This window comes from Perognathus longimembris, chromosome 8, assembly GCF_023159225.1.
Source record: "Perognathus longimembris pacificus isolate PPM17 chromosome 8, ASM2315922v1, whole genome shotgun sequence".
NCBI lineage: Eukaryota > Metazoa > Chordata > Mammalia > Rodentia > Heteromyidae > Perognathus > Perognathus longimembris.
The window spans coordinates 61,567,916-61,594,367 of record NC_063168.1 but is presented as its reverse complement, the minus strand read 5'-3'; the positions used below and the strand labels follow the sequence as shown (position 1 = coordinate 61,594,367).

The window sequence follows — 26,452 nt, the reverse complement described above, 5'->3', positions numbered from 1 at the left end:
CCCCGGCTGCCTCTCACCCTTGTCTGAGCTGAGGTGGGGCCTCCTTGCTTGGAATTCATCCTCACAGAAGGACAGGGGGACATTGGCTTGTTGCCTCACATTTCACTCTGCTGCCTTGTGACACTCTGTGAGGCAGCTGGAACAAAGGGGACCTCCCCTCCCCAAGAAGGGGAGCTGGAGAGGAGGCTGGGGGGAGGTTGTCACAGCTTGGGAGTGCGCTGGGGTCTCCAGACTTCCAGCTGTGCAAGCGGTGTATCTCTAAGCCCATTCCAGAAACGACCCTGTGCACAGCCAGGGGAGAGAGAAAGACTCTGGGAGACTGGGGGCGTCTGGGGAGTCACCAAAGTTTCTCTTCCAGGATTATTCTGGAACCCTGTCAGACTGGCTCTGCAAGGAGAGGCAGGAGAGGATGGGACTTGGCTGCCAGGGGGGATAGTGCAGTCACAGGCTCTCTTTGGGGGACAGGAAGGGTGTCTCCTATCGGGCTGGAAGGGACAGGCTGTGGGCATGTTTCAGGGGGAAATTTGGAGGCAGGGCACACACAGACAGCCCAGCTGGGGGCTTGATACCGTGGAGCAGCTTCCTAGCGCTGCGCCCAGACAGCTTCCAACCACTCTCAGGGTGGACTTAGAACCCTGGCACCGACCCCTTCCGCCGGGCACGACCCCTTCCTGTCCATCATGTTGGGAAGGACACTCAGTCTCTGGGCCTGGAGGTCATCACCTATGACATATTGTAGGGACCAGATGGCAGAGGAATGGCCCTGGGGGAGGCTTGTTGCTGTTGCAAAGGAAGCTATAGAGTGCTGATATGTGTCCTTATGAGGGAGGCAAATTTTCTCCTCAGGCTCTGACAGGGTCTCCCCAGCTGGAGGAGTGGGGAACCAGAGCATTTCAACCCTCTAGCATCCTGTCTTCACACTCACTACTGGGTACCAGTGAGTCCCTATGGGGCAACTAGGAATTTCCCTTTTCCCCTGGTGGGTCAGGCTTCTTCCTACCTTGTGGCTACTTCAGGTTCTGTCAGAGCATCTGTCCCAACTCGCTAGGGACCAGTGGCCCCATCCTAAGCAGAGATGGGGGGTAAGCCATCCAGACCAAGAAAATTCACTTTTAGTCCTAGCTAAAGAGGCTGAGTCATCCCAAGTAAACCGAAAGCAGCTTGACCGAGTGTGAGACCCCCCTCTCAAATGAAGGGAAGAAGAATTGGCAGCTGGAGCAGTCAGCAGTACACCTCTGCTAGCCAAAAAGAACAAGGGTTACAAGATAAGCAACCAGGTCCCTCGCAATGCTTAGAAAACAAGATAAGCAACCCCATCCCCTCTGATGTTTAAAAAGAGCAGAGTTAAGTTGTAAAATGAGGAATTTACTATTAGATGCTGATCTAAAAGCCGAGGTAAAAGTTAATGTCCTGTTAGCCTAACTGCAAAAATCTCTCTTCTGTGAACTGCTTGCTTGCTTTAACAGAATTTGCCTGCCGCCTTCATGAAGGACTTACAGCTTCTGCCTTTAAAAACCCAGCCCTACCGAGGCTCAACGCTGCTCTTCTCTAACCTGGTGGGGGTGGACAGACACTGCACAGCTGAGTAAAGACTCTTAGCCTGATTGACTGAGTGTTGGTGACCTTATTGTCATGGGTTCAAGGCCCACCTGGGTGTATACATAGTATACACGGGGGTGTGGGGAGAGGGGGAGACATCTCTACCTGACCCATGTTGTGCAGCCCAGGGAGGAAGAAGGACACGGTGATTAACTCTGAATGTCATGTATATGTGTGGCTCAGATGTCCCGGGTATACTACATGGAAAGGGTGGCAGTGCCCTTGGAAAGGGCATCAGGTTGCTCACCGGCTGGGGCCTGGGCTGACACGTCCCCTGGGAGTCTCAGAAGGAGGGAGGTGGATGCTATGCCTCGCTGATTGAGGGCAGAGGCCCAGGGAGTCAGGCTTGTGAGGAACTGGGCCATGGCCTGACTAAGGAAATGAGGTGGTAACATGGGGCCAACCTGAGGCTTCACAACCACTTAATATGCAGAGATGGACTCCTGCCACAGTCAGCCATTATTTGGGTTATAGTCTTGCACAGCTAGGGGACAGCCCCCTCAGTGCTGGTAAGGAACCCAGCTATCCAAGGAGCTGCCGAGTCCCACCCAGGGCAAGAGAGAGAAAGGGGAACTGTTGGGGAGATACAGGTGAAAAGTGGCAGACATAACATGTGGCAGACAACGTGTCCCATCCTGGCACTTCCTGTTCCCATAGTGCCTCAGGCTCTTGCTCAAACACTCTTTCTTCCCACAATGCCCAGGTGTCTGCTCAACCAAAGAAAAGAGCTGGAATAGTCCATGCACAAGTCATCAGCACAAAGCCCAGGGGACGAGATATGGAAGAACCTGGTACTATATAATAACCTCCTTCTGAGAGGACTGCAATGGACTCTTCCCCAAATGGAGACCTCTCCAAATGGAGAGTCTCCTTACTTTCCTTTCAAGGCTTTCCTTTCGCTTTCGAATAAATGTACTTTGTTTAACGTGATCCCTTCCTTGCCTTTTAATTCTTTAATGGGCAGAGAAAATGAATCAAAAGGGGAAGAAATGGCAGCTGTGCCCTTGGCCAGGCTGGGAGATGACACAGCCCAAGAGCTGTGATGGGTCCACCGCTCCTTCTGAGCCCCAGGGAGAAGGTGGAAGCCTTCCTTCCTCCAGGTCAGCTTGGGTGCAAAGAGAGAGCTGGTTCTGGGTGATTCCTTGGCCTAATGGCTCAGGTCTGCCTCAAATCTACCAGGTCACCCTCCACAGCCCCAAGCAGAGTCAAATGTGAGAGATGACAGCCAAGAAGAAGCGTGAGCTACTCTGGAGGTCACACAGCTTCCAGTTTAGGCTCAGATGGTGACTTAGGACTGATGGTTCATACCCCAACAGAATGACGACTTACAAAGCATCAAGTGGAAGATATGGGTTCCAGAAAGTAAGGAACACACAGGCCAAACTCCAGCTGTTCAAGCTGGAGTCTGTGGGAGGTGGGAGGCTACCAGCGTGGGCCAGATAGGAGGAAGGGCAAGTGAGTAGGGTTAGGCTGGAAGAATACACTTTCAAGTTTCCCTGTGCTACTGCCACAGCTCCTTCCTTATTAAAATTGTGACAACTGCCCTGCTAGGGTGAGGAAGGACTGAAAAAAAAATAGATATTGAGGGCTGCTGGGAATGTGGTTCAAGTGGTAGAGTGCTAGCCTTGAGCAAAAGAAGCTCAAAGACAATGCCTAGGCCCTGAGTTCAAGCCCCTGACTGGAAAAAAGAAATAGGCATTGATTGATAGGCTACTATCTCATGTCCTGTCTCATAAAAGAGCATTTTGTTAAATATCTAGACTGTTTCCTGTCCACTGTTTTCCCTCAAAAAATCCTGAAAGGAGACCCTGACTTTGGTAAAGGAACCTCTAAATTTCTGTGGCAACCAGTTCTCACATCTGCCCTCCTCTTCAACCCAGTGGATCCGTACATATTGGTGTTTGATGTCTGCTCCAAACTTGTTACCAGACAGTAGTTGCTCCTGGGAACTTGCTTAGAACAAAGAGACTTGGAGAGAGCCCGGCTTCTATAGCAGAGACAGCACACTGGGAGTTGTTACCAACCACAGCAGGATCTGAAGAGTAAATGGGCTATCCAGATATGTATTAACAACACAAACCATTAAAAAGGACCGATGAGTAAATGGGAATAGCAGCGTGAACTTCCTCAGCAGGCAGCAGGAAAGGACTACGAAGCAAACAGCTTGGAGATGTGGCAGCAGGGTGAAGAAACACAAATCGGATGGTTCAAATTGCAGAAAAGAAAATTCTATTCAAACAAAACAAAACAAAAAACCCATGGAAAGGCTGACTGCTGGTGGCGCACATCCGTAATTGTAGCCACTCAGGAGGCTGAGATCTGAGGATGGTGGTTCAAAGCGAGGCTAGGCAGGAAAGTCTAGGAAATACTTATCTCCAATTAACCACACACACACACACACACACACACACACACACACACACACACACAGCCAGAAGTAGAGCTGTGGTTCAAGTGGTACAATACCAGCCTTGAATGAAAAAGCTAAGGATAGTGCCCAGGCCCTGACTTTAAGCCCTATTACTAACACATACACACAAACACAATACAATATATTGCATTGTACAACAGAAGGAATATTTGAAGAAACTATGGAGATAGAATTGTCTACAATTAATGAAATATAGAAGGCCACAGATTTGAAAGGGTTACAAAGATGCAAAATAGGAAGCAAGAGAAAAACTTACAATTAAACCCATTATATATTAAAATTTAAGACTATCAAAGGCAATTAATTCTATATTTTCCTTTCAAGGGAAAAAGGAAGCTCACCCACAAAATTCTCCAAATCAGATGTCTGTCAGCCTTCTCAGCAACATCAAGAAATAATACTTTTGAAATTGTAAAGAAAAGATCTTTGAACCTAGATTTTTATGTCTAGCAAAACTCTCCAAGTTGACAAAGGAAGAAAAAATAATCTCAGATTCACATAACGTTGGAAAGCATGCTACAAAAAAGAACTGAATCTAGAATGCATTCAGAAGTAGTCAAAGAAGGAGGGAAACAAATCCGAGAGAGACAAGATCTTCAAGAGATCTGAGACGTAGAGGTGATCAGATATCTTGGCAAAGATTATGGCCTTCAAAAAGAAAGAGAAAGCAAGAACAAATAGACAAAAAAGAGACTGCAGGTCCTTAAGAACCTAGAATCAAAATTTGAACCTACACAATTGACCATGAGGCTGAGATGGGGAAGGCCCAGGGCATGAGAGTGTATTCAAGTTTTCACATTAGGGGAAAATCATAGAGAGCAATTTCTGTGAGTTCTCAACAATTTAGTTAGGGTGACTACTTTGAAAGCAAAAAGAACATGCACAGCTTTTCAACTAATAGCAGAAAACCCGATCTAGTCAATGGCTAGCTAGAAAGGAGAAAAGAAGGAGTAAGCTTGTTTAGAATAGAAATTGAGCAATATAAAATAAGATACTGATAGAAATAAGATGAAGACAATAGAATGATAATAAATAATCACATTTATCAGTTAAAAGACAAAAACACACCAGGCACTGGTGGCTCATGCCTATAATCCTAGCTACTGAGGAGGCCGAGATCTGAGGATTGCATTTTGAAGCCAACCTGGTAAGGAAAGTCTGTAAGACTTTTATCTCCAGTAAACTACCCAGAAAAAAAACGGAAAATGATGCTGTGGCTTAATTGGTAGAGTGCTATCCCTGAGCAAAAGAAACTTAGGGAAAGGGCCCAGACCCAGGATTTAAGTCCCAGGACCAGCAATACTTATAAAACTATATGGTGTAAACCAACTGTACAACTCATGGTGGGGGGAAAGAAATGGGGAGGGGGAAAGGAGGGGAGAAATGAGGGAGGAGGTAACAAGTTGGATAAGAAATGTACTCACTGCCTTATACATGAAACTGTAGCCCCTTTGTACATCCACTTTGACAATAAAGAAATAAAAAAAGATATACTTAAGTTTTTAAAATATGGAGGTAGTGAAAATAACAACAAAAGAGATACATCAGACAAATAAACCAAAGTAAGATGAGATCAGTAATCTTAATGTCTGATAAGGTAGAGGTTAATGTAAAGAATACATAATGGACAAGAAGAGATGTTATAGAATAGTATCTGGAAAGAAATAGACAAGTAGTCATTACAAGTAGTAATGCAGTTTTTGTTTTTGCTAATGCTGGGGCTTGAACTCAAGGCCTCATACTCTCTTTTGGCCTTTTTTCACATATGGCTGGTGCTCTATCCCTTGAACCAGGCCTCCACTCTCGCTGTTTGATGGTTATTTGGAAAGTCTCTTGGATTTGTCTGCTTGGGCTGACTTTGAACTGGAATTCTCAGATCTCAGCCTCCTGGCTGGCTAGGATTATAGGCATAAGATTATAGGCTCTTGCATATTTTCAAAGTTTATCAAAATCAGAACTAATAGAACTTCAGGGAGAAAAGCACAAATCAAATTTGTAGTTAGACTATGTTGAAAATAAACTATACAACTTGTGGGCAGAGGCGGGAGAGAAGGAAGGAAGGGGTGACATTGTCCAACAAAATGTTTACTTATTACCTGACTTATGAAGCGGTAAACCTCTCTCTATATCACCTTTATAATAACAATAAAAAAAGTTAAAAAAATGTAGTCAGAGATTTCATTGCAAGTATTTCTGATGTTGATAAGCCAAATGAAGCAAAGAAAACAATGCAGAAAATGCAATTCTTGAATAATATAACCAGTAAAAGCTACAGCTTCATTAATATTGAATTACTTATAGAACTCTATACTGAACACATTCCTTTCAAGCAGAGGGACATTCAATAAATCCCAAAGGATCACTATCACAGAGCCTAGGTTGATTGACCACAATGCAAACTACAAATGAAGAAAATGAGAGCTCAACAGCAATACTTACAAAACTGTATGCTGTAAACCAACTGCACAACTTGGGGGAGAGGGAGTTGGGGAGGGGGGAAGGTGGGAGAGAAATGAGGGAGTTTGATAAGAAATGTACTCCCTGCTTTGCATATGAAACTGTAACCCCTCTGTATATTACTTTGACAATAAATAAATATATAAATATTTTAAAAGTCATTTCTTTGTAATTCTTGGGCCATCAAGGACAGGTGTCAGGCGGGGTCGCAGGCATCCTACCTCATCGAAGTCGGCCACATCCTCGCAGTTCTCCAAGACCCGGGAGTAGAAGGACTGCCCTGTGTGGGGAAGAGAGGAGACCCTAGAGTCAGAGCTGACTAGACAGTGGGCTGGGGTCACTCCTCCAGCTGGGAGCTGGTTGTTTTTTGTGTGTGAGTCTTGAACTCAGGGCCTGGTGCTCTCTGCTCAAGGCTGGTGCTCTACCACCTGAGCTGGAGTTTTGCTCCTTAATTGAAGAGAAGAGTCAGATGTATCTGCCCTTGCTGGCTTCAAACTGATTCCCAGATCTCAGCCTCCTGAGTTCCCTAGGATTACAAACATGAGCCACTGGTGCCTGGCATGGAAGTCCTCTTAACAATATCTGACTCACAAAAATATTTGGTATGTGGCTGGGAACGTGGCTTAGTGGTAGAGTGCTTGCCTAGCATGTATGAAGCCTTGGGTTCGATTCCTCAGCACCACCTAAACAGAAAAAGCCAGAAGTGGCGCTGTGGCTCAAATGGTAGAGTGCTAGCCTTGAGCAACAGGAAGCCAGGGACAGTGCTCAGGCCCTGAGTTCAAGCCCCCAGGATTGGCAACAACAACAACAACAATAACAAAAAATATTTGGCATAAACTGTGAGACTGTCAGCTCTGTGATTCTCTCCAGGATGAGGTGAGTCCCCTTGCAACCTCTCAGCAACCCTTGAGGTCTGCAGGTCAAAGGCTATTAACTCCATTTTACAAATGGAATATGAAAGCCAGGAAGGCCCAGGCTGGTCAGAGTCAAGGTGGGAGTGGATCCCAGAGCTCTTATCTTACCTCACCCCTTCCTCAGGGGCGCATTTCCGACTCCTTCTGCAGCGCCCCAGCCATGCTGGCTGTCTTGGGCCACACTGTCACAGCAGAAATCCAGTCCCGCGGGAACTGAGCCCTGGCTGTTGAAGGGGGGTCTGTGGAGCCACTTCCTTCTTTGACTAAATTATGTGCTCAGCTACCCCTTGCCTAAAACAAGGCCTGGGACAAGTGAGGCCAAAGAGGAGGGCCTGACTCAGTCTCCCCAATACATACTCGGGACTGCTCTGGGAGACTTGTGCTTTGGTCCAGATGACTCTACTTTTCTGGAGCCACTTCAGGTATACCTACTTGCGTCTTGAGGCGCCCATGATATCCCAGGCAGAGCCCAGTACCCCGTGCCTGCTGGCGTGACCATACGGAGAGTCTGTGGCGAGCAGGCAGGATACTGCCTGTGCCAGCACTCCCTTGTTCTATGACAGAAGTACCACTCTTAGCCTGTTGGTCGAGTCTATGCAGCATAGCCCTAAATACAAACCCCTTTCTAATGGGTCCATTTTGTCTTCTTCTACTTCCTATCTTTTTTAGAGCAGGCTGAGTGAGTTTTACCAAGCTGTTAAACTTCAAGACTGCTAGTACCCCCAAGTGGCCAGCAGCTGGGGCTGGTAACCCTCGGGGTTGTTTGCAGCCACAGAATGGCAGAGAGCAGTAGGGAGCAATGGACAGATGCTGGTTGCTGCTGGCTCTAGCAGCTGGGAAAGTGGGGTAGGGAGATGGTGGGAAACATGAGGGGCAGGGGTGGGGCAGGGTACTATGAGCACTAGAAGCTGAGAGCCATTGGCCCTCCCAGCTCAGAGCTGCTAACAATAAGGGAGCTGCAGTTTGCCGATTCAGCATTTCTAGTCAAGTTGAGCAGTAGAACCTTTGGCCATCGATAACCAGTCAAATGCCAGTGCCCTGTTCTCAAGACCCATGGCCCATGTGCCTATCCATCCCCCTGGGACTTGGGGTAGAAAAATGACCAAAATCCAAAGGACTTCCACCCTCATGGGGCCAAAAGAGGAAGCGAGGGGACTGGATCCGGCCTGATTCTAGCTCATACATCTCACAATTCAAGCTTGCACAGAATACAGAAATGACATCAAGAAACAGAGCATATACTGTTTTAGATATAGGGTAGACTTCATGAGAAGGGACTACAATGTTTATAAGGAGAAAGCCAGAGAGAAAAGTATAAGTTAAAAAGTATTCTTCTCTTGCTTATAATCTTTTGGGCAGATGCCCAAAAGTGAGGCTGCTGGGTCATAGGAGAGCTCTATGTTTAGCCTTTTAGGAACCTCCATATTGCTTTCCAGAGTGGTTGGACAAGTTTACATTCCCACCAACAGTGTAGTAGGGTTCCCTTTTGGCCCCATCCTCTCCAGCATCTGTTATTATTAGTTTTCTTGATAATGGACATTCTTACTGGGGTGAGGTAGAATCTCAGTGTTGTTTTGATTTGTATTTCTTTTATGGCCAGTGATGTTGAGCACTACTTCATGTGATTCTTGTCCATTCTCATTTCCTCTTCAGAGAAGTCTCTTTTTAAGTCTTTATCCCATTTGTTGATGGGGCAGTTGGTTCTTGGAGGATTTGTTTTGGAGGACTTTAATTTTTTGAGTTCTACATATATTTTAAATATGAAGCCTTTGTCTGTTGTATGGCCTGTAAGAATTTCTCACAGACCAAAGCCACCAGCACAACTATGTTCATTGCAGCACAATTAATCATGGCTAAAATATGGAACCAACCCAGATTCCCTTCAGTGGATGAGTGGATCAAAGAAATATGGTACATGTACACAATGGAATTCTATGCTTCTATCAGAAAGAATGACATTTCCCCATTCATAAGGAAATGGAAGGACTTGGAAAAATCATACTAAGTGAAATGACAGATCCAAAGAAACATAGATTCTATGGTTTCACTCATCAGGAATAATTAGTACACAGCTAGGATTATCTTGGAAGAAGAGCACAATATCTCAATAGCTATGTACATATGAACACATAAGATGATAAGTGAAATGAATTCCAAGTTATGGAAACAAGTGGTTTAACCTGTTGTTATTTTCAACATATCATGTGAAATTATACCCTTTGTCTTTTATCCTTCTTTCCTGTGGTTTAACCCCTGATGTCACTGTAACTGATTTTGGTACCCTGGATATTGTATATGGAAAGGAATTAGGGAAGGGAAAGGGAATATCAAAATCAAGAGACAAATTATTAAGAAAAAGTATTCTTCTCAATCAACTTGTTATACTCTGTCAATTCCACACCAAAAACAGTATCATGACAGGGACCTGCTTATTTAAAAAATGTGAGGCCAGATTATATGAATATATTTTGTAGGCACATAGACAAAGACTACCAAACAGTAAAAGTGGTTATCTGTGGGACAGGGTGGGAGAGGGGAGTGAAAAGATATTATAAGTGGAATCTTTGGCATTTTTACCATAGGGTGTGTGTGTGTGTGTGTGTGTGTGTGTGTGTGTGTGTGTGTGTGTATGTGTGTGTGTGTTGCTAGGGATCAAACCCAGGGTCTTGCACATGCTAGGTAAGTGTTCTGCCTTTGAGCTATATCTCTACCAGTGAAATAAAATTTTAATAATGATTGTGCTTTACTTTTGTAATCAAAAGAAAAAAATGCTTTTAAATCCCTACCAACTGAAATCAGCCATCTGTTTTGTGGACTGGCTTCTCTAGATTGAATCCAGTCAGTGAGGTTGTCACTGATGGACAGGGCTGGAATCCAAGCTAGGCCTTGGCCTGGGAAGACAGGCTGTGCCCTCTTCCCACCGAAGTCCAGAGAGACCCTGCTTGACTAGCGCCCTGCCAAGGCGGGGTTGGTAGCAAGGCCTGTGGCCACCCCAGGCCAACAGAGCTGAGGGCTGGCGTGGAAGGAGGCCAGCCAGGCCTACTCCCAGAAAAAACCCACTCCACTCCTCAGGCCTTCCTTGCCTTATCTGTTTAATAAGAGATCCCTGGGCCCAAGTGGCTCTTAGCATTTAGGAGCTAGTTCTAGCTCAGTTCAGAGCCAGACCCTGCTCAGAAAGAGAAAGGTTTGATGCTGGGCCCACAGAAACATGGTAAGCTAGGATGAAGAGGGTGTGTGTGTGTGTGTGTGTGTGTGTGTGTGTGTGTGTGTGTGTGTGTGTGTGTGTACCTGTGTATTGCAATGAATAAGAAGCTACAAAGCAGAAGCTATCCACACAGGAAATAGACAAAAAGGGAAAGAGAATCTTTAGCCCTAGCCAGGGACAGAACAAAAGAAAAAAAAAAAGCAAAACCTCAGCAATATCACTTCATGGCAGCCAGCGAAGGATGGAGGATGAGAGACTGTGCCTGAGCTTTGTGCTTCCGTTAATTTTCCTCACAGGTCTCTCTCCCTCCCTCTCTCTCTCTCTCTCCCTCCCCCTCCCCCTTCTCCCACTCTATCTCCCACTCCCCCTCCCCTTCTCCCCCTATCCCTTCCTCCTCCCTTCTTCCCTCCCTCCCTCCTTTCCTCCCTCCCTCCCCCCTCTCTCTGTCTCTGTCTCTGTCTCTGTCTCTCTCCACACACACACACACACCACCACCAATTGCCAGTCAGGTGAGCGCAGCTGTACATTGTGCTTCCCCCACGATCTCCGCTGTGAACAATCAAAGTCCTTTTCATCCTGGAATGTCTTAATGAGGCTGGGATATGGTGACGCCCAGGGGCTTCCAGGAGTGGAAAAGTGGGGAGCCCAAGGCAGAGGAAGGTGGGTTAGGGTCCTCTAAGGTGATTTTGAGTTCAAATGTGTGTAAAGCCCTGAGGCTCAAACCATCCACTGCTTACACATTTCCCACAGCCACAGGAGAGAGGAAGTAAAAACAGTGAAACGACTCATTGCAGGGTTTATCCACCACGGCTCTGAAGATGGGCTAATTCTCATTCACTTAAGCTCTGGGGATACAGTCATGGTGAACCGGAGCAGCCAATACGCTTTCTCTTTCTGTCTTGTCTGCCTCTTAGGTCTCTCTCCCTCTCCCTCTCTTCTTCTCCCTCCCTTTTCCCCTCATACAGAAACGGTGGGATAGTCAACTTACTAAGGAAGCAAAATACCTTTAGGCATATTTTCAGAGCTTCTTTTGACAGCCCTTTTGACTTTGCTGGAACACAGCCAGCATCCAACTTATTACTAGGGGAACTAAGCCCGTCTTTTTCTTTTTTTTTCTTTGCCAGTCCTGGGGCTTGAACTCATGGCCTGGGTACTGCCTCCTCTAAGCATTTTGTTTAAGGCTAGAAGTCTACCACTTGAGCCACTGGCTTTTTTGGTGGCTAATTGGAGAGAGAGAGAGAGAGAGAGAGAGAGAGAGAGAGAGAGAGAGAGAGAGAGAGAGAGAGAGCGTCACGGACTTTCTTGTTCCTGCTGACTCTGAACCAAAATCCACAGATCTCAGTCTCTTGAGTAGTTAGGATAACAGGCATGAGCCACCAGCACCTGACTTAATTAACTCCATCTTGTTTGAAGTTCATTTCTACTTAATATCTACTCTACCCATCATCAGACTTATTGACACTTTGGCTTCATTTTAAATGGCCTTCAGGGAAAACTCTGAAAAATCCCAGCACCCACTCACCTTTCTTGCCACAGAGAAGACTGAATAAAGCTAGAGAGGAAATCATTTCTTCCTGGGGTGGAGAGCTCTTGATGGCTCAAGTGTGAAGGCTGGAGAGGCTGGGTGGAAGACTGAACAGCACCTCCCCCCTTTCCTCTGTTTTCCCTGGCTTGCTGGGCTGCTTTGTGTAAATAAACTCCTCCCTGAGTCCATAAATGAAGAGATGCATTACAGATCTGAGCTCGGAAGTATATATTAAGTGCCATGACATCAAATATGCCCGTCTCCACACAGAGGCTGAGGAGCCCAAAGCCGAACAGAATAACTTTTATGCCATATTGGGGGAGCACAAAATGACCATGTACCCAGAACAGCTCCCCTTCCAGATGATTTGACCTGCTAGGTTTTTGAGAAAAGGCAAACAGGGAAGGGGGTGACCCCCACATGTTCTTTCCACTAGCAGCAAGGGGGTCTTGCTCTCTAGCTCTGTGTCAGCCTGCCATTTTGCCCGAGAGGAGGAGGGATGTACAAAGAGAACTGGAACCCGGATGCTGCCTCTACGCGCTTATTCCAATCTGCAAGGGGGCCGTGGCAGCCATGGAAAAGGCTTTAGTTAGATAAGGCAGAACTAGGTGGTTGGCTTGTAAAAGGTAGCAATTGAGGCCTCAGGAGGTGAACTGACAGTCTTTGCCGGTCAAGGCAGACATTGTTCAGGCAGAACCAGCACGCTGGGAGAAGAATGGACTCCGACCTCCAGAAGGAGCAGCTCCAGGGGGAGAGATGATGTACACATGTTCAAAAGCCCAAAGGAGAAGGGGGCATGATGGAACAAGGCATAGCATGGTGGGTCCCATGGTGACCAGAGGCATGAGAGGTTTGTCCTCCCAGGAGGATCAAAAAAGGAGCTGCCTAGAGCCGGGAATGCAGTGGTGGGATGTGTGGGGGAAGAACGTCCAGGGTCAACTCCTGTCCCTAGTGTAGCCTTGTCTGCACTCAGTCCTCGGGCCTCTGCCCCAGTGGTGCTTGCCCGTGCTGCCTGGTGTGAGCTGAGAAGCAGAGCACAGTGCTCCTTGCCACTTGGCCCTGCCCAATTGTTCTTTCTTTGCCTTCATTAAAACCAACAAAGCCGACTGGGCATGTGGCTTAGTGGTAGAGTGCTTGCCTAGCATGCATGAGGCTCTGGGTTCAACTCCTCGGTACCATATAACCAAACAACAAACAACTACAATTAGTTTCTAAAGAACCAGCAAAGCCTGAGCGGCCTGAGTGGGTGGTGGTAGAGCCAGCAAGCCCCCCACCCCACCCCAAGCCCTTTGGCCATGCCACCATGTGTCCCAGCACCTGCTCTCCCTCGGTGCCGCCACGGGGGCCTCCAGGTATGGGCTTCCTGCTTCACCTCTCCACCTGAGATCAGACGGTTCCCCCGAAGGCTAGCTACTCCCACAGGGTACCAGGAAACTGGGCATAGGCATTCGGGCAAGAGCCAGGCCTTGTCAGGAATGGGCCTGGCACCGCAGCTCGTGTCTGGGAACCCAGGAGCTGACTCGCCAGCCTCTGGGATCTCAGCCTCCACATTTGTACAGTCTGTAAACTGAAAGTCCTGGCACCAATGTGATGATCAGCAAGAGGAGGATTCTGGTTTTCTTTTCCTGATACTAGGGTTTGAACTCAGGACCTTGTACTCGCTAGACTGGCACTTAATTACTTGAGCCACACCTATATCACAAGAGGCTAACTCTGTTGTTCTGTGTGTATGTGGGTGCTAGGATTTGAACTCAGGTCCTGGGTGCTATCCCTTAGCTTTCCTGTTTGAGCCACAGCTCCCACTCCAGGCCTTTCTGTGGTCCGTTGGCAATAAGATTGTCACAGACTTTCCCTGCCTGGGCTGGCTTCGAATCACACCCCTCCTGTCTTAGCTTCCTGAGCAGCTAGGATTACAGGCATGAGCCACCAGTGGCCAGCCAAGAGCATGTTTTGAAGACAGAGTGGAGAATCGAGTTCCTTTTAGGATTCAATAGAGCAGTTACGGCTTTTGGCACTGAGTGTCAAGGTTCAAATCCCAACCCTACCACTTGCTGTCTGTGTCCTCGGTAAAACTGTTTAACTTCTTTTTGTCTTATTCTCTCCATCCACACCTGCACAGCACAGTGCAGACAGCACAGTGTCTGATCCTCACTGGGAACCTGCTATGGCTGTCCGGAGGAGCCCTGGCTTTGGGTTATGTGCTACATCTCCAAATGGTCTACCCTCCTCTGAATCACGTTTGTAGCAGAGTTTTAGAAACATATAGTGACAATTTTTTCCTTCATCTGCTGTAATAGGATTCAAGTTTTAGGTATTTTAGCTGAGATTATCTTGTCTTTCTTTTTTTTTTTTTAACTTAGTAAAAATTTACATTCACAGATTTTTAGAACACTTTTTTTTTGGGGGGGGGGGGTGGGGAGTGGTTACTAGTCCTGGGGCTTGAATTCATGGCCTGGGTGCTATCCCTGGGCTTTTTTGCTCAAGGTTAGCGCTCTTACCACCTTGGGCTACAGCTCCATTTCCAGCTGTTTGGGGAGTTAATTGGAGATAACCTCTGCCTGGGCTGGCTTTAGACCTGGATCCTTAGATCTCAGCTTCCGAAGTAGCTAGGATTACGGGCATGAGCTACCAGTGCCCTGCTAAGCAGTCCACTCTCCTCCCAGGTTGTGACTCTCAGATCTAGTGTGGCTGAGGAGAAGGGATGTGGACGCAGTTCCTAGACCTGACCCAATGCAATTTCCGTACTGCACTGTGATGTTTAGAGAATGACATGAAGAGAGGCAGCTATATCCAGCACGCTTGTACTTGGTTGTATCTGTGGATAAAGAGTCCATTGATATGGAGAGCCAATTCGTTTTTATTGCCATGTAATATTCCATTGTTTGGATATATTACAACTTGATTGATTCATCCTTCTGTGGATAGACTTTTGGGTTGTTTTTGATATTGGGCTTTTATGAGAAAAGCTGTCGTAAATATTCTTGTAAAAAAATATTTTTGTGGACGTAATTTCATTTCTCTTAGGGGAATACCGAAGAGCACAATCTGGCTGTGTTATAGGAAAAGTGTCTATGTAACTTCTACTCACTTTATAATCCTATCAGCATTGTAAAAATAGGTTCAGCCAAGCTAGGGACTGGTGGCTCACATCTGTAATCCTAGCTACTCAGGAGGTTGAGATCTGAGGATCATGGTTCAAAGCCAGCCTGGGCAGGAAAGTCCATGAGAGCCTTATCTCCAAATTGCCAAAAAAAAAACCCTGGAAATGGCGCTGTGGCTCAAGTGGTAGAGTGGGTAGCCTTCAGTAAAAGAGCTCAGGAATAGCGCCCAGGCCCTGAGTTCAAGACCTAACACTAGAAAAAAATGAAAATTAAAAAGTTTCAGCTGTTCCACATTCTACCAACACTTGGCTCTTCTTAGACTTCTTCTTTTTTTTTTTTTTGGCCAGTCCTGGGCCTTGGACTAGGGGCCTGAGCACTGTCCCTGGCTTCTTCCCGCTCAAGGCTAGCACTCTGCCACTTGAGCCACAGCGCCGCTTCTGGCCGTTTACTGTATATGTGGTGCTGGGGAATCGAACCTAGGGCCTCGTGTATCCGAGGCAGGCACTCTTGCCACTAGGCTATATCCCCAGCCCTTTTTTAGACTTCTTAAGCCACTTTTGTGCATGTGAAATAGTATCTCACTCTAATTTTAATGATCATGTTAGTGGTGTTAACTACATTTTCATGTGTTTTTGGTCACTTGAATATCTTAGTCTGTGCAGTGTCTATTCCAATCTTTTGCCTAGAACCTTAATGTTCAGTTTTTCGGTAGTAAGTACACTGTGAGCTGGATTAAAAAATATATAATTGCCCTTTATCTAATTGAAAACAACTCCTCTTAATACCTCATTTGCTGAGGATTCTTTTCATGATGGGCGTTGTGTCTTAGCAAATGGTTTTTATGCATCTGTGGCTATGTCCTGTGGGTTTGTTCTCTTTATTGTGTTAACATGATGAAATAGTTTGGAGTTTATTTATTTTTAAACTAACCTTGAATTCTCAGGTCAAAACTCATTTTCTATAATGTTTTATCTTTATATGTTACTGTTGAGCTGACTGTTTTGTTAAGGATTTTTTACCTCTGTGTTTAAGTTTTATTGGGCCCAGGGTGGGGGGGAGGGGGGGCTGGGGCTTGAGCTCAGGGCTTGGGCATTGTCCCGGAGTTCTTTCACTCACAGCCAGCGCTCTCTCTACCACTTGAGCCACAGTGCCACTTTTGGTTTTCTGGTCATTCATTGGAGATAAGAGTCTCAGAACTTTCCTGCTAGGCTGGCTTTGAACTGTGATCCTCAGATCTCAGCCTCCTGAATAGCTAGGATTATAGGTGTGAGCCACTGATTCCCAGCTAGGCTTATGGTTTATAAAGTGGGTTAGGAAGCTTCCTCCTTCTCTATTTTCTGCAGGAGTTGGTGTACAATTGCTCCTTCCTTAAATGTTTCTGAGCACATATCAGTGAACTTTCTAGATCTGAAGTTCTCTTTGCAGGAAAGGAGCTCATTGCCACCACCATCATTGTTATTACAAATTAAATGTCTTTAGTAGATCTAGGGCTCTTTGAGTTTTCCATTTCTTTTTGTGTCAGTTTTGGTCATTTCTTTTCCTCCCTTCCCTCTGCCCCCAAGGATTTGATCATTTTATCTGAGTTGTGGAATTTACTAAGATAAAAGTATTTGTAATATTCCTTCTTAAAACATGTTATGATATTTTCATATTCTCTCCTTTCTTTTGTGTATATTTTTCATATTGGGATTTGAAAAGGCAGGCATCCTACCACTTGAGCCACACCTTTTTATCTTTAACTACTTTTGAGGGTCTTGTAGTTTTCCCCCAGGTTCCTTTAGACTGAATCCTACTACCTAGTTCTCCCAATTAGTGGGGATTTCAGACATACAGCATCATGTCCAGCTTATTCTTTGATACAGAATCTTCCTAACTTTAGCTCAATTTACTAATTTTGGCCTCAAACTGTGATCCTCCCAATCTCTGCCAATGTGGTAGCTGGGATTATAGATGTGAGCTGCCATGCCTTTTGGTAGCTTCTTAAGATGAAAGCATGAGCCCCCACCCCAGTACAGGGCTTCAGGGTGACAGTGGCTTGGATGTGACCTGTTCAGTCACCCAGCACATGGTCTGTCGTGGTGACTGTACCATGTTTCTTGAAGAAATGTGTGTTCTTTGGTTTGGATGTGGTATCCTAGAAAGGGAGAGGTGGTTGAGGGGGTTGTGGCTTCTTCCATCTCTCTGATGCTTCTCTTGTCTGGTTGTTTATGATTATCTCTTGTAACAACACACTCTTCCTTATGAAGAGCACACCTTCGCTTTCTTAATGGCAGTTGGTGGCATAGTACAATGAAGGAATTCATTTCAAAATGAGTTGATTGCCAGGTGGTAGTGGCTCACGCCTGTAATCCTGGCTATGCAGGAGGCTGAGATCTGAGGATTGCAGTTCAATGCCAGCCCATGTAGAAAAGTCTGTGAGACTCAGATCTCTAATTAACCACCAGACAATTGGAAGTGGCACTGTGGTTCAAAGTGGTAGAGCACTAGCCTTGAGCAAAAAAGCTCAGGGACAGCACCCATGCTCTGAATTCAAGCCCCAGGACACACACACACACACACACACACACACACACACACACACACACACACACACAGTCAAAAAGAAAAAAAAACCAAACTATTAAGTTTCTTAAATGGAATGTTCTCTAAAAATCAGAAGCAACCTATACAGTCAAACTGGGAGATTAGAAATTCCTTGGGCTTATCTTTCATTCCCTCGTCTCTCAGCTAAATGAAAGCCCTTTCTGCCTCTGGCCCTTTAACTTCCACTCACTCAAATATTATTTCTATGGCCCAGATGCAGTGGGACATCTCTGTAATCCCAGCCCCAGGTACTTTCCACATCGGCCAGATACCATGGGAGATCAGAGGAAGGCTGCTGTTCCCACACCCCTGACCCCACAGTGGACCTGGGGGGCCACACCCTCCTCTCCTCCTCTCCATAGTGCCTTCCTGTGCCCACCTTCCCACTCCTCCAGTCCCAGCGCTGCCCTTCCTCTCCTAATGCTGAGTGGCCTCGCATCCATCCCACAGTCCGCCTGTCGCCACACCTAACCAGTTCTCAGCCTGTCTTTTTCCAGCTAAGAGCTTTGATCTTTCCCATGCACTTACCAGAGTTCACGGGTCACACTGTGGTGTTGGGACTCTGTGTGCTGGGAGCCCCTCTGCCTTCCATCCTTGCTCCACGGGCCCCCTAATTCACCTCCTCACCCCCACATCTGCACTGGCCTTGGTCCCTCTGCCTGCAGTGGGACATTGGGTGAGCTGTTCCTCCTCAGGTGCTGATTCCTCTCGGGCTGTCCCACCCCCACCCCAGTGAAAACCCTCCCAATTCCTCTTCCCAAGGTCCTGTTAGCTCCAGAGTGGCGGACAGGGTGAAAGTGCTATCCCTTCCTCCATCTTCCCCTGACTCCCCCCGCTTCCACTCACCCTGCCAGGGAAGCCCCCCCCCGTCCCAGTGGGCTTGCCTGCCCACACGCTGCTCTGGACATACACCTCCCTTTCTTTAGCACCCCCCACAACTGCGTCATCAAGGTTGTCCTCCCCCCACAAGCGGAGAACAATGCACGTGGCCAGCACTCAATGAATATCTGGTACCTGGTTGAATGAAAGAATGAGTGAATGAATGATTAAATAGCTGACTTACAAAACTCTTAACTGAAGCATTTGATAAACCGGAGAACAACTTATGACACTGATGAGACAATTAGAAAACTGATCACTGACAGAATATTGGACAATATTAAGGAATTATTCATTTTTTTTAGTAATGACAAAGTATGTAAGGTTTAAAAATCTTTACCTTTCGTAACTATGCACTGATTATTTACAGATGAAATGATCCGCTTGCTCCCTCCACCCCCCCCAAAAAAAATACCTGGAAATGGAGGAGTAAACAGGGGAACAAATAAAACAAGATTGCCCATTGAGTCAGTAGTTGTTGAGACCAAATGGAATTATTCTCTCTATTCTTGTATATATCTGAAGCCTTTTGTTATAGAAAGTTTGAAATATTTTCTCCCCCAGGGACGGGTATAGGTGGGGCAGTTCATTTTTATGTTATCAGAAAAAGTGGATGGGATCGCCAAGCCCTGGCTGTTTCTGGAGAATTAGTGCTAGTCTCTTCTCTCTGCTTCTCCAGCAGCAGGTTTGCTGAGGGTCTTCACGGCTGTCCTTGAGCTTTTTGTTTTTGGGGTTTTTTTTGCTCAAGGATAGTGCTGTACCACTTGAGCCACAACTCCATTTCCAGAGTGTGTGTGTGTGTGTGTGTATGTGTGTGCACGTGTGTGCACGTGCTTATTTGGAGTTAAGAATCTCACGGTCTTTTCTTGCCCAGGCTGGCTTCAAACCCCAGTCCTCAGATCTCACCCTCCTGAGTAGCTAGGATTACTGGCAGAAGACAGTTTTACAATAATTTACATAGCATGAAAACACACTCTCCCCTGAGGCTGGTGAGACTATGGAAAGGTGACAAGGAATCCTCTGCCAGGAATCCAAAGCAAAACATATTTGCTAGAGTTTAATTTTGAAACCTAAATAGATTTGAGTAAAACATATTTGTGACTTTTAATTTTTTTCCCTCTTAACACATACCAATGTTTAGTTAAGATGTGAGCACAGAAACATTATTCTCATTATTCTGTCAACTCACATAGAAAAGAATCCCCTTCCTTAACCTTGTGACAGATGATTAAACTAAACAAATCTTTTCGCGAGTGCATGTGTGTGTGTGTGTGTGAGAGAGAGAGAGAGAGAGAGAGAGAGAGAGAGTGTTCTAGACCTTGAACTCAGGGCCTAGGTGCTGACTCTGAGCTTTTGTGCTCAAGGCTAGCACTCTACCACTTGCGCCATAGCTTCATAACTTCTGGATTTTATTTTATTCTTAAAAAAAAACTTTTGGTGTGTAGCGGGTGCTAGAAATCTCAAGGACTTTCCTGCCTAGGCTGGCTTTGAGCCGTGATGCTCAGATCTCAGCCTTCTGAGTGGCTAAGGTTATAGGCGTGAGCCACCAGAGCCCAGCCAATAAGGAACACACTGCGGCAATCCTGTGTCCGCTTCCCTGGTTTAAATACCCCCAGCATGAGGATGTCCAGTGCACCGCTCCTGCATCCCACACCCCTGTCTGAGAGCGCACTGCTCTCCCTTCTGCTTTGTCCTGTTTTACTTTGCTAATGGATTCTCTTGGTCTCTGCCACAATGTGTCCTGTCATTCCTATAACACCGTGAACCCAAGTCAAGGATTTGGTACCCCAAGTTGAAGACCTTTCCCTCTAAGGACCTCCTTGGTCCTAAAGATGCTCTTACCAAGCAGGAATGGCCTGGGGAAATTTCTGGGAACGTGACTAGCTCTTCCTGTGCCCCTTCCCCACCCCCTCATCAGCTTGGGCTTTGCCACGCCCTGGGGCTTTAGTTAGAGATAATTTCCCCCCAGGAAGGGAGAAGGCTTGTGTGCATGCTGGGAAGAGTAGAGGATGCAGAGGGTTCAAAAGCACAGAGCTGTGCCCACAGCTGGCCACGAGCTGTACAGGCTTTCCTACGGGACTCCCCTATCCATTCTCTTCGGGGTGTGTGTCGGGGGGGGGGGGGAACCCACCCACATCCACTGAGAATGAGCAGCTAGGACATGCTGTAGTCCACAGGCATTCTGGGGGTGGAAGCACTGGGCTACACTGCCTCTTTTACCAGAGAGAGCAGAGTCCTATCTGTTGCCCAGAAGGAGAGCACCCCAGTTCCCCTCCGATCTGAAGTGAAATCTGAGATGGTCCTTGCAAGAACAACACAGGGAACATGGTCCTCGGTTCTGAGACTGGGCCCTGGATTCCTAGTGTGGAGTTTTCCCATCCCAGTCCCGCCTCTCCCCTCCCAGCCCCGCCCCTCCCAATCCAGCCTCACCTCCAAGCCCCGCCCCTCCCAATCCAGTCTCACCTCCCACCCCAGCCCTGCCTCTCCTTACATAAGAAGCCTCTCTGAGGCCTAAACTGAGCGCAGTAAGCCACATCCTGGAGCACTGGGCCGTTTCTCCACCCGTGCACATCTTCCTCGTCCACACATGCTCTGTCATTCCATTATGCCTGCATTTCTCATCTCTTCTCCCCACTCAGCTGATGAGCTCCTGGCTCAGCCTGCACCCTGCACTTTGTGTTGTTCCATAGAGGCTCAGAAACAGGGTGCTCAGCAGGAATTTTTGAGAAAATTTGCCAAATTCTTTTCTGTGTACCTACTACAAGCCAAGAAGTAGTGAAAAAAAAAAAACAGATTCAGAAATATTAGAATGAAAGCTATTAAGAGTGGAATTGTGGAGCGAGTTCTATATCATTCTACTTTTCTATGATCTCTGTCAATTCAGGGCTAACCATCTCAAAAGTTGGTGTCTGAGAATAAAAATTTATAATTTAAGCTAAGAAAGAGAAAAGAGAGAGAGAGAAAGGGAAGGAGTGACAGAAGGAGGGAAGAAGGAAGGAAAGAAGGAAGGAGGGTGGGAAGGGAGGAAGGAAGGAAGGAAGGAAGGAAGGAAGGAAGGAAGGAAGGAAGGAAGGAAGGAAGGAAGGAAGGAAGATGGTGCTCATAAATGGGCAAGTCCACATGTAGCCTCTCTTGCTACCCACCTGTGAATGGCAACCAGACCACTCTCCCTCAACATTTGCTGGGTGATGAGGTCAGTCTCCCTTAGGGACTCGGGAAAGATTCTCTGAGGCTGATAGAAGGGTAAACCAGAATTCTTGATTCTTGGTTTCTGAGGCCTCTTCCATTCCTGTGTCCCCCTTGGATAGCAAACTCTGGGGAGAAGTTCATAGTTGGGCAACTTAACCAAAGAATGACAATACCACAGTATAAAAAAACTACACCCATTAAAGGCCTCAGAGAAAGAGGCCATTTCTTCCTCATCCCCCCGGCTTGCTGGCATAAGGCTCACTTGACCTATCCTCTGTCTCCAGACAGTTCAGAGGCTGGTGCCATACACATAAGTGTGGCCACTTCCTAAAGCACAAGGAGCCATGGCTTAGCTGTAGAAGCATGTCCCAGGTACCCTAAGAGAAGGGAAAGCCTTCCCGGAAGAAGTGCCCATGAGCAAGGCTTTGAACAAACAGTGTACACAATTCACGGGAACTCTAAAGGTGGAGGGCCTAGGCCATTGGAGGCCACAGAGGATTGAAGGTTTAAAAGAAGCGGTTGGCATCTCTGGGAACTGGCTTGAAGCTCAGTATAGAGGGAGGGATTGGTGAGGATGAACCCCCAGAGGTAACCTTGCTAGAGTGATTGTGCAATGATTGTGTCACCAGCCCAAGTGAACCAGTAAAAGCCAACCTCCAGATATCACCACCTCACATGTAAAAGCCTCAGCCTCAGGGTTTGGGGGGGAAAAAAGGCTCAGAGGAAGAAGGTGAAGGTGAATGGCAGGCCTGCCCCGCAGTGGAGACAGCTCCTTCCCAGCCAGCCTGCTCCTGCCGACTCCTCGGCAGTCTAGACTACAGTGTAGATGGAATGAAATGGGGCCGCCCTCTGCAGCTTCTTACCAAGAGATGATGCCAAGGGCTTGCTGCAGGCAGGCATGATGGGGTACAGTCCAAACCTCCTTGTTTCTCCTGTCTAGTTCAGTAGGACTGTAATGTCCTAGGGCAGGGGGTGTATCATCCTCATCTCCAAAGGCCCAGTCCTATTCTTTGCCCAACCTGGCAACTGGGCTTCCGTCGAGGTATTTGGGGCCAGCATCACCCTCTGACTGCTCATGGGTTTCTTATGGCATTGGCTGGGACTTGGGGGTCATGCATGTCAGGGAAGGCTGGGATCTGTTCCCTCTAGATGACTAGTGTCTGTCTTTTGGGGTGTCTATAATTGCCAATTGCTGGGCACAGAAGGTAAATGGCTGAGACCTCTCTGGTTATCATAAAGGACTCTTTCTAGAAACTTGCCTGTGTTCTCTCTGTGTCCAGACCCTTCCTCCAGGGGTTCTGCCGTGGGTTAGCTACCAACACAGAGCCTGGAAACGGATTTCTCTGCCGTGGAGGGCACAGGCTGCAAATAGACTAATGCCTGGGTTGTCAGGCTGTGACAGCTCAGAGAGAAATGCGTGCCTCAGATTGACGGGGTACTCCCCACCTCATTAGCTCTGGGGATTACGGAGCACACAGGATTAAGCATCGAGGATGGGGTCCTGCCAGCTGAGCAGGGCTACTGTCCCTCTGCTAATCCCATGTGAGTTTCTCCCTCTCGGTTTCTCTGTCTACAAATGGGACTGGGGTGCCCCATACGGGCGCAGCCACACTGCGATCTGAGGCTGAGCAGCCAAGCACGGCGTCGTGGAGGAACACTCCACGTGTTTTGTTTTGTTCTTTTCCTCTAAAGCCAGCACAAGCCGGCAGGTGGCACACAGAGACCCAGGATGCTGCAGAGAAGGCAGTTGTTGGGGTGGGAAGCAGCAGGTGGCCCAGCCCACCTTCCTGTCCCTCTGCCTGCCTTCCTCCTGCTGTCAGAGTCAACTGTCACCTCCACCCCTGCCCAGCCCTGTGAACAGCCCGGGACCGGTGAAGAGATGACATGGGTGCCCACGGGCTTCTGATGCAGTGTTGGAGTGGGAGGGGGCTCGATGCTCACTTTCCCCTCGTGGCAGAGCTACACACACAGGGTCCAGTCCAGAACACAGCTCCTTTATGGCTCCCTCCCTGCAGTGCCATCCCACCCCTTTGGTTCAAAGGCTGATGGCCCAGAGGTGTTGAACTGCGGCCAGATATAAAGGCTGAAGAGGTGAGTGGGCAAAAGGCAGAGGGAAGACTGGAACTGCCTTTCTCTACTTGAAATGCTCAGTGGCTTCCCACTCTCTAGGTAAAGCCCTGCCTTGCCTCTTTGGCTGTGTGGTCTTAGCTTTTGTGCCTTCTCCGGTCTCTAGTCTCTGACACTTCTGCTGGCCAGCTTTTCTCCAAGCCTTGGCTGTGCTGTTCTGTCTGCTCAACACCCCTACCCCCCATCTATCATTATGCCTCTCTGTCTCCTCCTGCAGGTCCCTTAACTTACTGTTGCCTCCTCCTAGAAGCTTTCCCTGATTGACAGCTCTCAGCATGGGCTAGGGTTGCTCTTATCCCAACCTGTCTGTACCACACACATACCCACTAGTGTTTCTGCCCCCCAGATGTGGCTCCTTGAAGCCAGGGCCTTGGTCACATTCAGCTTTATATTTATATTACATTCAGCACTCAGATTAACTCATAATACATGGTTACTAAACACATGAATTGAAGGAGAATTGGAAAAGAATTGGCAAAGAAGAGACTGGGGACTTGAAGGGTCTCTGTTCTGGATCACAACAGACTGGGGAGAGGGCATCATACGGGGGGCCCAGGGGGCTACTGGCTGCCTTGGTTTCCAAACTGCCCTGGGGGTTCCAGGTAGAGAAGGAACCAGCCTGTGGAGGTGGAGGAAAAGAGGGCCCGGGAGGGCTCTGTGGGGCAGGACCTTCCGTCCTGAGCCTCCAAGCCAAGGTGGGCTCCTTGCTTCTGCCTCCCTGAGCTCTGCATTCTGTCCATGGGGCACATTGGCAAATACAGGGTGAAAAAGACATAGGAAAAGCTAATTTTCAACAAATCTCAAAGCCAGCTGGGCTGGAGGCAGGTGGGCACTGTGAAGAGCCTCACCCTGGGTCCCTGAGGGAACTTTCCCAGCCACCCTCCCAGCGCTGGTCTATCTTTCTCAGCCTGCAGAACACAGGTCAGAGAGTTGGAGTCTCTCTGAGACAGGGGCTTCCTTACCTCGGAAAGTCACTTTGGCAATCCGATCGCCCCTGCCCCGCAGCTCGGAGACAGTCTTGAGGTGGACAAGCAGGGCCATGCTGGCGTGGGAGCCTGGGCACTGTCAGACAGAGCGGCAGGGAAGGAGCCGGCTGGTGGAATGAGGCTCACACGCCTCCCTCCTCTTCCCGAGCTGCCTCCTCCTCCTAATGCTGCCCACAGAGACCAAGGCAACCGAGAGCAAGAGCGAGCTGCTCCTTCCAGCGCCTCACAGAGCAGCGCAGCCCTGCCAGCCTCCACCGCTCCCTCCCAGTTGTCAGCCCAGCATGTGTGTAACGTGTGTGTGCTTGTGTGTGTACGTGTGCTTGTGTGCCCAACCAACAGCCTGGGAATACACACACACACACACACACACACACACACACACACACACACAGAGTTGGAATTCATTATTCAGCAGCACCGGCCCCCAGATAAAGCCCTGGCTGGCTTCAGGTGTCTTCTCCCAGCTCCTAGAGCAGAGGTTCCTAGCCACCTTTGACAGGGCTGGCCAGGCCAGCTCCACCCTGAGGAACAAGCAGATGGAGCAGTGGGTCTGATAATGGAGTGGGGGGCGGCAGGGGGGAAGAGCAGAGCTGGGGAGGGCAGCCATCGCTGGCATCAGAGGCTTCGCGATCCGCCTGCTCAGGAGGCTAGACTGTGGCACTGGCGTTTGGGGAATGATCCGCCACCTTCGGCTCTGTCAGATTAACCCCAAAGGCTGCCCGTGCTTGAAATGCTCAGGAAACCCAGAGAGCCAGGCCTGGCTGCGATGGCTGGATCCCCCCACTCTGTGCCATGTAGAAATTGAACCCAGGATCTACCAACTGGAAAAGCAGCCTCTACTGGGCCGAGTCAGGGTGGTGCCTGGTTCTTCAGAACTATGAGCATTAAGAGAGAAGGAGTCTCTTGGATCTCCTGTGTCCCCCCACCCCCCCATGACTGTGCTCCTGAGAGTGTGGCTTCTAATCTGCTATCCTAGGTTCATGTGATCCAAATCTTAAGGGCCTGGGGTTGTTGTTCAAGGGGAAATGGAGGACCAGACGCAGCAGGATTGGTCACACAAAGGCTAGAGGAGCTGCTTTTCTGCTAGGGTGTGCATGAAGATCGGGCATCAGCCTAGCCCACTGCAGGATGGAGGGACCTGAGCCTCCATGTGCGGTTGTCCTTGAGCAGAGACCTGCCCTCCCTTTCCTCTAGGATGTGGAGAGTGGGGCGCTGAGGGCCAGAATTGCTCCCCCCCCCCCCATGGAGCCTGGGCAGAGTCCTCTTGCTCTTGCTACTCCCTCTTGGTGGAATGTCTCCACTCTACCCCTGCCTCCTAGCCTGTGGCCTCAGCTTATCAGAGAGCCATCCTTGGGGGTACTTCTACACCAGCGGGGGGCGGGGGAGCAGGCAGGGTCCTCCTCTGGGTGGTTGTGGTGCTGCATGTCCCAAGGCTGCTCCACAATCCCCCCACCTC

At 48.1% G+C, this 26,452-nt stretch overlaps 1 protein-coding gene across 5 annotated transcripts in view; it reads right to left on the bottom strand.

Moving 5' to 3' along the window:
* Otof (otoferlin) overlaps positions 1 to 25,187 on the bottom strand; it is an 85,516-nt gene extending 60,329 nt beyond the window's left edge. For 3 of the 5 annotated variants that reach the window (XM_048353612.1, XM_048353609.1, XM_048353613.1), the window contains exons 1-2: positions 24,973 to 25,187; positions 6,709 to 6,767 (exon numbers count right to left, since the gene is read on the bottom strand). In XM_048353612.1, coding sequence (XP_048209569.1) covers positions 6,709 to 6,767; positions 24,973 to 25,051 — 138 coding nt within the window. In that variant the 5' untranslated portion in view covers positions 25,052 to 25,187. The remainder of the gene's footprint in view (positions 1 to 6,708; positions 6,768 to 24,972) is intronic. The other 2 variants (XM_048353614.1, XM_048353610.1) reach the window with 1 other exon arrangement.
* Positions 25,188 to 26,452: the final 1,265 nt, after the last annotated feature.